This window comes from Cheilinus undulatus, linkage group 15 (genome assembly GCF_018320785.1).
Source record: "Cheilinus undulatus linkage group 15, ASM1832078v1, whole genome shotgun sequence".
NCBI lineage: Eukaryota > Metazoa > Chordata > Actinopteri > Labriformes > Labridae > Cheilinus > Cheilinus undulatus.
Genome location: NC_054879.1, coordinates 24,668,590 through 24,682,833, shown reverse-complemented (window position 1 = coordinate 24,682,833; position 14,244 = coordinate 24,668,590). Strand labels below are relative to the sequence as shown.

General features: G+C 39.2%; 1 protein-coding gene across 1 annotated transcript in view; it reads right to left on the bottom strand.

Moving 5' to 3' along the window:
• The window catches only part of itgb5 (integrin, beta 5), an 84,544-nt gene that overhangs the window by 68,208 nt on the left and 2,092 nt on the right, over positions 1 to 14,244 (bottom strand). The window contains exons 3-6 of the mRNA XM_041806225.1: positions 13,518 to 13,725; positions 13,138 to 13,387; positions 8,952 to 9,120; positions 3,806 to 3,967 (exon numbers count right to left, since the gene is read on the bottom strand). Of these exons, the coding sequence (XP_041662159.1) occupies positions 3,806 to 3,967; positions 8,952 to 9,120; positions 13,138 to 13,387; positions 13,518 to 13,725 (789 nt within the window). The remainder of the gene's footprint in view (positions 1 to 3,805; positions 3,968 to 8,951; positions 9,121 to 13,137; positions 13,388 to 13,517; positions 13,726 to 14,244) is intronic.

The window sequence follows — 14,244 nt, the reverse complement described above, 5'->3', positions numbered from 1 at the left end:
AAGACGCTTACAATGACACTCTTCTTACTTCTACTTCTACCCTTCAGCTCAGAGGATGACATGAGCCCAAGCTGCATGGATACAGTGGATTTTAAAGAGACAGGAGTTGTTTAGGAGCTTAGAAATTCCAGGAAGAAGTTTAGCAAATAGTAGGTTTGTATTTGCACCAACAAAATGGAGCCAGACTTTGGGAATCATCAGTTGTACTCAAAACCATGCTGCTTTTATGGACCCTATTCTGAAAGTGATTTTAAAGCTCATCGCGATTATTTAAAAAAAATCCAATTATACTGATACAGTTGAGACTAGAATTATTTCCAAAATTGTTTCTATTTGCTCAATTGCAGAATAATGACAGAGAGAATTAGTATAACCTTCTTCAAAGTCAGAAGTTTAAATATATTAGTATTTTGCCTATAAACTGTAAAACTGGACATCCACATGTCTGGATGACATGTGGGTGTCCACAATTCTCCTTCTGATACTGACAGTGTTTTTTATGCAATTTAGACAGTAACTTCTGCTGACACTCTTCTGCTCTCTGTTGAGACATCAGAGCAACTTTTGCATTTTTGTAACTCACCCAAAGGGCTTCCAAACATCAGTCTTTGCCAACCTGCTCTCTATTTTTCTCTTCTGGTTAGAACTACAACCAAGGATCTGTAGATGTATCAAGTTTTTGTGCTTTTTCAATCCAGACAATCATTAAAATAATGGAGACTGAATCAATTCAAAGCACATGATTTTTTAAAAAGTTAAAAAATTTGATTGGTTGCAAAAGAGGTGATTACATCTAAAATACCATCATGTTTAAACACATCCCTCATTTCCAGCACCGACTATGAACCCCAATAATTTGACTTGATTCAGGATCAACTTTATCAGGATCATAAAACACAAATATTAACTCTGAAACTCTGATTCAAGCCCCCCAGGGAACTTAGTGCAGATTCTTGTGTTTGCATGCACTGGTGTTGTATACACACTTTATTGAAAACAGATGAGTCAAAAATAAAATCTAGTATCTATCACTTGGAGCTGCAGTCTGAACGTAGACTAAAGAGCTCATCCTCATCACATTCCAGTATTAGAAAGAAAGACAGCAAGGGCATTTCACATTACATGAGAGGTTGTGGATGTTTTCTTTAGATGCAATTCTCCACAATTTCAAATGGACGGTGGAAAATAAAGGTCAGGTGTTTTGTGTCTGCTAAAACCCACACAGTAGAGCAATGTGTCCCCAAAAGAGAGAAAGGAATCCTGCATCAAGTTTGGGTCATGGAAGGACAAAAGATTAGCTTCAGGATATTAAATAAAAAAAAATTTTCTTACATTATTTTAACCACTGTTATGCCTGGAAATGGGGCTCATATTTGAAGAAAATGACTGCATTTGTCAAAAGTTATTCTTTTTTTAAAGACAAAAATATTAAAATCAGAACTAACCTGGAGTAAAGACGTGTTTAACACAGTTTTTTTGCACCCTAAAAATGTGACTTTTGCTGAGAATTTTTTACAGCACTGCAAGAGCACTGTCACCAAAAGATTTTTGGCAGAAAGTAGCAATTCCTTTGTTCCACAGCAGATTTTCCTACTTCAGCTATTTAACAGTAAACATGGCTATCCAGACTCATCTGAAATTCTGATTCAGAGAAAAAAAACAAAACAATGAGAAACAAGTGAAAACATTTTCAATTCTAATTAAAAACTCATGCCATCCAGATGATTTTTATCAGTTTTTATACCAGTGGCCTTCTGTTATCTTCTGAAACTGATTATTTTAGACATGTAAAAGGCTTTCTTTGTGTAACTGGATTAAATTTTGGTTCCTAATTGACAGTCACTGCAAAAATCAGTGTATACGCAAGTACATTTGTCCAATTATGAGTCAAAAATACCAGATTAAATTTAATGAAAGCCACATTTAGCTGGCAAATCATGAGAAATACCTTATTTTAAAGACATGAAAAATAAGGCCAATACAGCAAAAAAAATAGTCTTAAGATGAGCTTTTTTTCTGCCTGGATATCTTGAAATACCATGTTAACTTGACTTTTCAGGAGAATAGAACTTGGAGATGTTTGACTAATAATTTATCTAATGTGTTTGCTCAGATTGGAGTTTTGCAGTGTTCTCTCACACTAAAACTACTGATGGTGGTTTGGTTGAAAATGTAGGCCAAAGTCAAATATTTCTGTCATTTGTGGCTCTGCATGCTTTAGTGCCATGTAGTTACAAGTCCACAGTCATGCTGTGGTTTTACTGGCTGCCTCCAGGTGTTGACTTAAGTACTGACCCTCCCCTCTGCAATTACCTCCACATGGTGTTGCTATTAATAAGAACAAGTTGCTCAAAAATACTCATTCTCCTCAGCTGAGTTTGTTTAGGATGGATTTAGTTTAAATACTTGATATAAAATCCCTTCAAACCCCGAGTGCAGAGTTGGAGAGGAGCCATATAAAGCCAGACGGACTAGTGTATGATCATAAAACCCTTTTTATTCAAAAGAAGGAGTGGGCTTTAAGGTATCAGATGAATCTCTGAGTTATCTGTAAGTAAACAAAGGAAATTCCAACGTCCATTCGCGGCTGGATTCTGTAAAGGAAAGCACCTACAATGTGTGCTACAGGAGATTCCAGCTGTCATCTTACTTTGCAAGGAAGTTAAAACTGCATGATCAGATCAGTGCGCTCTTGGGCTTCATTTCACATTTTATTTTCCCTGTTTTAGGAGACAAGAATGTCCACAGATAGGAAGATAGATAATAGAGGTGGTGGACTAATACACTTCTTATCCCCTACATAGGGAATGTATTCCTTTGGACAGCAATCCAAAGCACACTTCTTACGCTGGATCACAGGACCCAACATCATGCAGCCATAGCAAACCTGAAGAGGCCCAGGAGGACACGCCCTCAGGTGAAACCAGGCCAACAACTCTACTGACAACTCTGAGGTGACCCCGGTGACTCTGCTGTAAATGACTCTCAGCTGACCACCCAGATCATTAGTACGTGACGGTCAACAGAAGCCATAAGTTCTAGCTCTGGCCACAGACACTGAAGGAGAGGCAAAACGTCATCAAGAACCTCAATCAAGTCCAGTTGCCCTCTTGACAATGAAATGGATAACCATGACCTGGATGATTGAGAGCCTACATGCACCCACAGATCTGTATAGTAGAATATGCCACAGACAAAAAAATGGTTTCACTTTTCATTTGCGCTAAATACTGGTTTAACACTTCTGTTAAGAAACTCTCTACATTTGTACAGAATGCATTTATTTAGTGATTTTTTTTTCGGTTTTACAGGGAATTAATTCACATGTAGGGAGATGTGAGAGGAAGATAGGCCTGTGACAGCAGCACACATGGACCTGGAGTAAAGTTATGAAGGCTCTAAAGAGCGGAAAAAGCAGAGCAACAATGCATCGTGATGCAGACGGTTGTGCAGTGACAGAACCTAGTTTTTTATGTAATGAAATTGCCCAGACTGAAGTGTCTGACTGCTTGTCTTTACTGATGAGAAAGTACCCATGAGCAGAAACACAGGAAAAAGAGGACATAACTTAACGTGATGCACTGTGATGAATAATTGCCCTACTCTACTATGTACCACAGCTGCTGCACCGGTCAGGTGATATTAACATTATGAGTTCAGGTGACAAAAATTGTGTATTTATGTTCACACATGCAGCTATGATAGTCTACTAGTTTAGAAAAATGAGGCTGGGTGGGTCTTCTTTGTTGCCAGGAACAGAGATTTGTAAGTGAGCTAGACATCAGAAAAGTGCTGCTCTTCTTACCATCTCTGTGGAGGCGCTGTACTCGTTCTGTGTGTTTAGGTGACACATCCCATCGTGTGGCTTGACGAGGCCTCCGAGTCGGCCGTCCAAAGCGAGGTGAGGAACATCATCGGTGGCGAACACCAGCAGGTGGTACGCCTCCTTCCTCCATCCAATCTCCGTCTGTTTGTTGAATACAGAAGATTAGGACCAGTTTATTTCTTCTTAGGTGTGCATTTGAGTTATTTCTAGGGTCATGGTAAAGATTTATTTAGAAAAGTGCAAACAGAATTAATTTTTTAGAACTTCTTCATGACTGGTTTCTCCAAACCCCTACAACTACAGATCCAAACACCCAAACAGTGAGAGTACCAACAGGCTGAGTTTAGTGCTGCAGGCGCAGTCCTGTCTTTATCAACAGGAAACAACAGGAATGCCAAAGTGAGCGCTGACAGAGTGCTGACTAATGCACAGTGCTAAAGAAACACAGCATTTCTAGCAGTGAGCAGAGGGATTCTGACCTTCTTTTGTTCGTTATTTTGTTTTAACAGTACACAGTGGGGTGCTGGATGTTTCTATCAGAAGCCTCTGTCCTAAGGTTACACAGTAGGGTGAAGTTTGGCTGAACAGAGGAGATGTTGTGTGAGAAGGCTGAAGCTTTGCATGACTCAGAGATGACATAAAGTAAAAACTGTTTCCTGGCGTGAGGGCAAAACATGGAAACAGGAGGCAATTACACTTTAGAGATATAAACTGTGTTTAACTCATTGGCATGGCTAAAAGATGTATTCAATCTCCTCTTCAAGCATTCTATCAAAGAGCTTCTGGTGACTTCAATGACCATCCTATTGTTAGTAAGTCTGATTTTAATTGCTCTGTTGTTGTGAGTTTTATGTCTTGCTTGCCTGTGTTATTTGTTTTCAGCACTCTGTAATGTGTTTAGAAAATTGCTTCATGAAATTAAGATTAATCAAGTTTCTGATACTTACATATTTTTTCAACACAGCCCGTTTTAAAAGAACATAATCTGCTTTGATTTATTGATCAAAACACCCAGAAAAATTACATTTATTTCAGCAAATAGGTGAGCTGGAGAGGAATGAATCCTTCAAAACCTGCAAGCAAACTTCTGCACACTAACTAAATTGCACAAATGGATTCCTTGTCAACATAACTGTGCAATTTTGGCAATGTGTAGGAGTTTGTTTCCTCAAGAAAGCCATATAAAAAAATAAAAACCTTGAAAAAAAGAAAAAACAGAAATTTAATCATAATCTTGGAATTAAGGGAGTGAATTTAAGCATATAGACGCTTGGGGCTTTTAGACATTTAAAACTACATTCCAAGCCTTTGCAAAAACTGGACTTCTATGTTGACAGTTTCTCATTGCCATTTGCAGCCTGAGTTGCTGCTTAAATTCTAAGCAATATGTTGCAATGATTCCTCATATTCTTATTTTCCTTAACAAAATCTAGATCCACTTTAAAGGCTTATGCTCACCAAGGTTGATGTGATTAAATGGCATGAAAGTTGAATAACTTACAAGTGAATTTAACAACATCCACAATGTCCACAATGTCATTTTGCAGACGCTTCTATCCACAACGTACGTTAGAGACTGACAGGTGTTCATGGCATTAAGGAACTTGTACAAGGGCCCACACTGGATACTGATGGTGCCCTGACCGGGATTCAAACCCCCAATCTCCAGTAGCATAGTCAGTCAGTCATTTAACCACTGATCCATCCAACCCCCTTGGTGGCTGATTCATAAATAAACATCATGAGTGATGCAGTTCTCCTGACAAACAATCCCACCTCAGATGTCTGCAGTACTGCACAATCCATCGCTGAACCGAGATACATAAGCACAGGTGATAAAATGAAGTTTTTGTCTCTTGACCCTTCCTGGTCTGCACGTTAAGGCATGTTCAGTGTGGTTTTATTCCTCTGTGTCATGATCAGAACCTTTGCCTTTCTTCAGCCAGGTTTTGCTAACCAAAAGAAGGGCCCACTCAATTCACGAGGATCAAATTCGATCCGGGCGAATGTTTGTAGCATTTATTTCCCCACTCACCCTCCCCATGCATGTTTTCTGTCTCTCTTCAACTGTCCTTTCAAATAAAGGCAAAATCTAATAAACAAGCTTGAAAGGGTTTATGATGTCTTTGGAGTGCAATTATGAGCAAAAAAGTTTATTTGTAAAGTTTACAAAGAACTGTACTCTCACAACAAACTAACCCTAAGAATAACTTAAAGACCTGAAAGAAATAAAATTGATGACTAAAAGTAATAAAACTAAAAACTATACTGCATTTAACTGGATTAACTTTTAATGACAAAAAATACAGCCCTGCTTAAGTTTTAGGCATGAAGGGCACTAAGGATTCACGACAGGGGATTTTCCTTTACACCGAGCAGCTTGGCTCTACTTATTCAGAATTATAACATCAAATATAATTTTTATGCTGACGACACACAACTATATGTTCCCCTGACCGGTAGCCAACCAAATGAATTGTCTCACGTTATGGCCTGTCTCTCAGACATTGAATGTTGGATGTCATAAAACTCCTTTCAGCTCAATCAATCGAAATCAGAAGTCCTGTTATTTGGGCCCCCTCTCTCACCACCACCCTGAAGAACAATCTCAACAACCTCTCAAAAAATTCCTCTCAGAAAATTTGAAACCCACCGTCCACAATTTGGGTGTATTCTTTGACTCAGAGCTTAATTTTGACACTCAAATAACCAAAGTCACTCAATCCTACTTTCTCCAGATCTGAAACATTACAAAAATAAAAATTTTTCTCCCCTATCCAGACCTTGAAAAAGTTATCCATGCTCTGATTTCTTCACGTCTCGACTACTGCAACTCACTTTATTCTGGAATCTCCCAAAAATCTATTTCTTGACTCCAACTCATTCAAAACTCAGCAACCAGACTTTTAACAAACCCCAAGAGACAAGACCATATCACCCCCATTCTTGCTTCTCTCCACTGGCTACCGGTCAAGTATAGGACTGATTTTAAACTTTTACTTATTACTGTTAAAGCATTACACGGACTACACGGCATTTTCTGTAAGAGCTCCACAACTATGGAACTCCCTACCTGAGGAACTGAGGCTGGCTAATTCCTTGCTCTCTTTAAATCACTCCTTAAAACCTACTTTTACAGACAGGCTTTTTTATAGTAAATCTGTCTTAATAGTTTAACCCCCCCCCCCGTGTATTGTGCTAATAGTTTTATTGTTTGATTATCTGTTTAGACTCTGTCACCGATTTATAATTTCCTGTTTAATTTCTTTTTGTCTGACAGATTTAATCTCATGCTGCTAAAACTGTGCTCCTGTGCTCAATGTTTTTAATGTTCTTCATTTAATTTTACCTTATTATGTTGTTTTTTAATTGGAGTGCGTTTTATTTGATTTTATGATGCACAGCACCTCGTAACAGTTTTTCGAAAGGTGCTATATAAATAAAGTTATCATTATTATTATTATTACTTGGTTTGAGTCGGCGCGGCAGCCCAGGACGGCAGGGCCTTTGCTTTTCCAATGCAACAGAGCTACCCATTTGAGGGTGCGTCGATAGCTGATGACGCTGCGTTCTGAGTCAATGGCATTAAATAGCTGTGCTTCAGTAAGTGCTGTTTTGTTCCGCAGGAAGATGAAGACGCACTGTTTCACTGTTTGGTGTAGCTGTCCACTCACATCATGCCTGTTCATGCTGTTGTCCCAGGGTATTTCAAAGTTTGGTGAACATGTCTGTAAGGCACCCCCAATAATGACAAACCACTTTGATGTCCCCGCAGCACCTTTGGAAACGGGCGCACCTGGGCCGTGCTCCAGAACAAGCCCATTCTGGGCACTGCTCACCATAGCCCGGCATGACCAAACTTGTGATGGAAAACTAAAGGGAAAATGGTTGGGAGACACTGCCTTTGTTATTTTTTTCAACAGGTTATTTTCCCATGCCCCAATAATATGCAAGGACATCCCAGTTCTGTCAATCTTCCTTCCTGCCTGATGTTGCCCTCAGGCAGGCCACATCTACGCCTTACTTCAGCCTCAGTTTTTGGCACAAATATGCCTCCAAGGCATAATACTGTACATTTCACAGAAAAAAAAAAAATTAACCCAATGTTGATTTTTTCCAGTCTGTTCAGGATGTCAACCCAGAGGTAAAATTAACTGTAGAGCTCCCCCCCACACAGATTGCATATATGTCATGTTATTTTGTAAAAGCTTCAAAAAAGCAACTAGTATACAGTCATTTATTTGTCTTTGTGTATTCTACCATATCTGGAAACTTTAGCATGAAATAAAAGAAAATCCTACACCTTTCTATAGCTCAGCATCACCATGAATTAGACAGTACCACAACATTTCAGTCCCTCTGGACCTATCATAAGTGTGTTTGACCAGAGGGGTCAGAACATTGTGTTTTTTTCTAAGTGGTGATGAAGAACAAGAGCAGTATGCAGTGTTTTCTCTTGTCAGGCTATAGTTAGATGTCCTGTGTGCCTACTTCATAAGACGGTTGGGATGTTCAAACAGCTCCTGAAAAAAAACTGCTATATAAAATCTGAGTTAGGTAAGATTTACAAATGCAGACAACCAGCTGTCCCTCTGATCTTCCTCCTTTTAAATCCATTGTTTTCCTTTTAAGGAAAAACAATTTAATTTGATTCATTTATTAAAACCCATATTCATGTGATAGCCTTCACATTGGTGGCCTGACTTTCATTCAGTTCATTAGAAAAAAAAGATCTATCAGGCTTTGGAGCAGACCCAGCCCAGCCTCCAGTGGGTGTTTGGAACAGTGCAGCTCTGCTAAATTACAAGGCAGGAGTCAGTGAGGGAGTCACTCTCTTCCTGTAGAAAACAATTAAACTGACAGGGAAACGACTCGGCCTCAGAGTGACTCGTCCTCGTGTTTAACCAGCTGCAGCAGACAGTACATCCTGTCCATCCAAACCCCCTCTGGTGCTTTTAATTAACATGCAAATAGGACACATGCGTGTCGCTGGGGCATTTTGGTATTTTCACAGCCTTCACCACAATATGAACCAAATGTGCTGCTAAATTCAGCTAAAAAGTGTTTATTTAAAGGAAAAATAGGTCAACAGTGGAAGAACTGAAGCCCGAGATAGTCTCATTACCTTACAAACAGCAGCCTGTAGGATGGCGTCAAACCCGCCCTCAGGTGCGTCCCGGTTGCGGGACACCATCTGCTTCTGCACCTCCTCGTTGAAACGGTCGACTTTGTCCGTCAGAGAGAGGATGTGACGGAAACCAAAGGTGGGGACGCAGTTAGGAAACAGTTTGTATCTATGAGAGGAGGAGAGAAACAAAGGTTAGAGTCAGACATTTCCTCTAGAGGTCACATCAGGACAAATCAACTAAAAGTTCAGAAGAAAAGGATTACCAAGAAACTAATATCCAATACTGGAGGCATAGATCACCTTGGAAGGGTGATAAAATACAAATGCTAGTGGGTTCTAATCTATCCCTGGAAGCAATAGGCAGCTTCATAAATATTACATAACAAGTTATATTGCATGATTTAAGATAGTGTCTTTTAATGCCTAATGAAAGTCTAAACTTTGAACTCTGCATTTTATGTCTTGCATCTGCCGGTTGCCTTTTAAAATAGGAGCAGGCATTGAAACAGTGATTCTACAAGAGGAAAGATTGATAGGTGGATGATTAGGGTTGTTGCAACACCAGAATGTCAAACATTGATGCAATTCCAGAAAAAAAGAAACAATATAAGTATCTGCTTTGATACCAGAGTAATAAAAATAGAAGTCCCAGGCACCCAATATTTGATTCAACCTTGTTTTAAAGAATGAAAGACTGCAAGCAAATTTCTGCACACGGTACAAATTGCACAGATGCACTGACAACATCTTCACTGACCCGTTCTTAAGGTATTCTATCTTAAATATTACTCATGATCAGCTGAATCTACCACTGCGTTGTTTGCAGCAGCTCTTGGTTTAAAAAAAACTGAATATCCGCAGTTTGTTTTTCAGCTTTGGTTCTCTTCAATACCATCAGTCATTAAAACAACAGAGATCGTATCATTTTAAAACATGTATTCAAAAGTAAACCAAGACAACCTTAGGTGCAAACAGGGGAAATAAAGCATGCACTTATACATATTTGAACTTGAAATCAGCAAACAAATGGATGGAATACATCTGATTTTTGCAGAAAAACAATGTTGTGCATTCCTGTACATTAACACAACACAGATGACCTTTACTGATTTTTTTTTTTTTTTTGCCCCAATTCTAGCAATATTTGGGTCACTGATGGTTGATTTTACTTTCATAATCCCCATAAATGTTAGTTCAAACCCCCTTAGAAATACAGATAATGTAAATGTAGGCTTTCTCTCTCCTGCTGTATAAACGTAGTGAGCAATGTCAGAAGTCATCTGGCCCTCTTTGAGGTCAAAACGTTGACATCTATCTCTTTGAGTACTTGCCTGCCAAGCTTCAGTGTGTGTGACACATGTACACACTAAACCGTACCCATAACCTAGATGGGAAGTGATGCGCGATGGCGGGCACTGCTTTAGTGAGCGGCTGACTCACCTCGGGGGCAAACATTGTGTGCAGCTTTTTTACCCCCCAATCTGCTCCGCTGCCTTTCAGTTTGACCTCGTCAACAAAAATCGGGGTGCAGGAGGAGAGCGGTTTATTTACATAGGTTTATCATACATGAGAGATGAAGCTTTGGATTCACTGCAGGATGTCTACCTATGCATGATTCATAAAAGAGTAAAAATAGAAAGAGAGTCCATGAGTGAATTATTATTTCAGGATTTCCCTTTCATCTACTCTGACACATTCACATCACCAGAAAACTGCTCCAACGCTTGAACTCACATCTGTATTTCTACAGACATCTGCTCTCTTAGAGGAAATAAAACATTAATTATATAAGGAATATTTGGGCACAAGTGCCCCATTTTTAAATCTTACAAAGATAATTTAGATTTTTTAAAGAATATATGTGAGTTTGTCCTGAGGAACAATTCTAGCTGGAAATAAAGCATTGAAAATGCCTGCAATTCCAAATGTGGTTGACATGATGACCAAATTTTAAAATTCATTATGGTACTATTTTAAAATCCAAGGATTTCAATGTCCATTTTGATACTTAGGCAACAAAAAGCCCAAGGCACTCATTATCAGAACAACTCTAAGGTGACACACACTGTAAAACCCCAAAGTCTATTGGCCAAAATTGGCTGCCATTCCTGTATCAAGCAGCTGACCCTTCCCATCCCTACTCTCCTGAGCATGTCAGCATTAGACACACAGTCTTGCCAATGACACCCGAAAAGAAGATGTCACGAAAGAGTCCAGCCGCCACCTCTGGCCATCAGTCAGCATCTAAGACTCACAAGAGTACAAGGACTAAAAGAATCTTCACTTTCAGATACAGGGAACACCACACTGTCTTGCTAAGCAAACCCTTTACCCATGTGTGAGTCCAAGTCTGCTGTTAATCTCAGCCTCTCAGTCAGCAGATTGGTGGATTATGCTGCCAAGGTAGGTGAACTGCTCTACAACTTCCACACTCTCACCATTCACGGACACAGATTCAATGGCACCACCCGATAAGGTCCAGATAAATAACCTATTTCATGATTCATGCTTTTTGTTATATTTTGAGCATTTAAATAGTTTGTATGGTTTACAAATGAAATTAGTGTCACATAAAATAAGACAAAACCAAACAGATGGAATCAGAGGTAGACAAAGAAGTACAAAAAAGATTTTTGTCAACTGATTTTGGTGAATATAAGAAGATCAAAACCATGGTTTCTAATCTTGAAACAAGCATGTTATTCTTGGCAAAAATGCCTGTATCTGTCAGAAATTCTTCCAAAATCTTAATTTTCTCTAAGAACAACAATCTGAGCTGTAAAAGACAAACGCAAGCACTTTTGCGATTATTTTAATTGGGTGCATTTGATTCCAGCAATTAGTTTGCAGTCTGCCAGAAGAGAAGATGAAGTCCACCGGATCTAAAGTGGTTTGAATCTACAAACCATTCACACACTACACATTACGTAGAAATAATTATTATTTTCAAGTCTCCATTACAGGGTTGCCCACAGAATTGGTGGGGCCCCTTAAAAGCCCAGAGACTGGGCCCTACCCAGTTGTGATTTATTGATGCAGCATTTAGTGCTAGCATCTTGGCTAACAGTTACCTCATTTTGGACCTGAAAAGAGTGTCAATCTACAACTTTATAATCCATTTTCAACACGTTTTAAGCCCATTTTTGCCACAACTTTTGCCGCTTTCCACACATTTCTGCCACTTAATGTAATTTCTGCTGGTTTTCACCCTTTAATCACTGTTTTACTACTTTGAAACATTTTTTGCAAATTTTCACCCATTTTTGCCACTTCTTTTTGTCCCTTTTATCTTATTTTTGCCATTTGTTGCCCATGTTTGCCACTGTTTTGCTACGTGAGGCCCATATTTGCCACATTTTTCCCATTTTAGCTACTTTGAAGCCCATCATGCTGTTGTTCACCCATTCTTACATTTTTTACCACTTTTTATCCACCACTGTATTGCCACTTTGAAAAAAAATGTATTGTATAATAAAAAAAATCCCCCTTTATTGATACATGTCGCACTACATGTCGTTTTTTTGCCACTTTTCTCCTATTACGGCCACTTTACATCTACATCATGTATGCCACTATTTGCAACTTTATCACTTTTAAACCCATTTTTGCTGTTTTTTTGCCCTTTCATGCTATGGAAAGGCCATTTTTGCCACTTTTCATCCATGTTTGCTCATCTTTTTGCCTATTTTGTTACTTTTTGGCCATTTTTGTTCCTGTCTTGCCAGTTTTAGCCCATCTTTGCTAGTTTATGCCTATTTTGGACCGTTTTTCACTACTAGTTGTCTCCATTTTTTTCTACTTGATTTTCTGGCACCCTGACATCATGCACATTATGATTTAGCGTTGAAATCTGACATTACTTTCCAATTGGTCTGGTTCAATAAACCCATCCACACTGTTAACATCGCCAAAACATAGTTAATTCTGTTTTAAGAAAATGGGGTTCCTTTTTCAAAAAGTTTATATTGTAAAACAGCATAAAACAATTTTAGTTTCTTTGATAAGAGTGGTTATTATTCAGATTAAAATAAAAATATGGCTATCATACTTTACAGAGGTCCATAATTTTGAAGACCTCTGTGGGCTCCCTATTTGTCTGGGCCCCAGAAAGCTCTCCCCTTTCTCCCCCTTATGGACAGCCTTGCTCCAGAATATTGTTTCAACAATACAGGAAGCTACCCACCCATTGCAGGGGTTCTCCTGATACTTAGGTGCTGTGTAGGAGAACGGTGACATGTTTTTGTCCACAAAGGTACCAAAGCCGAGTCTGAAGTTGCTGGTGAGCTTCCCCATCTCCAGAGCCAGCTTAGTGCCAAGGTTACGGATGGTGTCCAGATCATCTTTCATGGACAAAGACAGATCCATCAGGTAGTAAAGATCCACAGGATAGTCCTCCACCTGCCGAACCTGCAGCCCAAACCACGTCTGCTCTCCTGGATGAGTGGAAGGGAAGAATCAGTCAGTAGGTTAAGGAAGCTTCGCTTTATTTATGCGAAACCTTTCATTCTGATCCCTGTTTCTCACATGAATGTTTCCTTGAATCTCAATGTGGACAAAACTCACCAGGCCGCAGGCTGACAGAGATCTTCTGGGGCATAATCTGGACCACGTTATGTTGAGTTGACCCAGAACCTTTCAGACTTAGCGGCATGCTCTGCAGAATAGAAACACTGCTTCTGGGGTACTCGATGAACTGTGGCCCACAGCCTCTTTTTTCAAGGTTTTGTAGAAAATCACACCTCGACGTCAGAGTCCGACCTTTCCCGAAATCCTGAAGGATAAAAATTTTAACTTTTAGAGATGTAACTCAAAGATAAAGTGCCGTAGAGTTTTTAGAAATGATACATGGGGCCTAAATTAAGAGGAAAAGGGGATGGCATGAAAAAAAGAACAATATTAATACCTGCTTTGATACAATGTCAGTACACAAGTAGAAATCCTGGGCACTAAGGGGTAGGTATTTTGATGTTTAACTTATAAAACAAATGCTGACCAACTTCTGCTCACTGTCTCCACTGCACAGATACAAGTGCATCTAAAAAAATTGGATCATGGCACAGTGAAACTTTCATGCCATGTAGATACATTATACAAGGTGTAAACAGACTTACAGCTAATGAAAATTAAACAATCCATATTACATAAGGGCCGTTTTTGGTGTATGTGGTGTTCATTTTCAGCACAAAGTCAGTGTAGTACAGCATTTTCAGCATGTAGCATCCTGAGTTGTATTGTTTAAAAACAGCTGGATGTGTATATGGAACGTTGACAGCTTTGGTATAAATCTGGT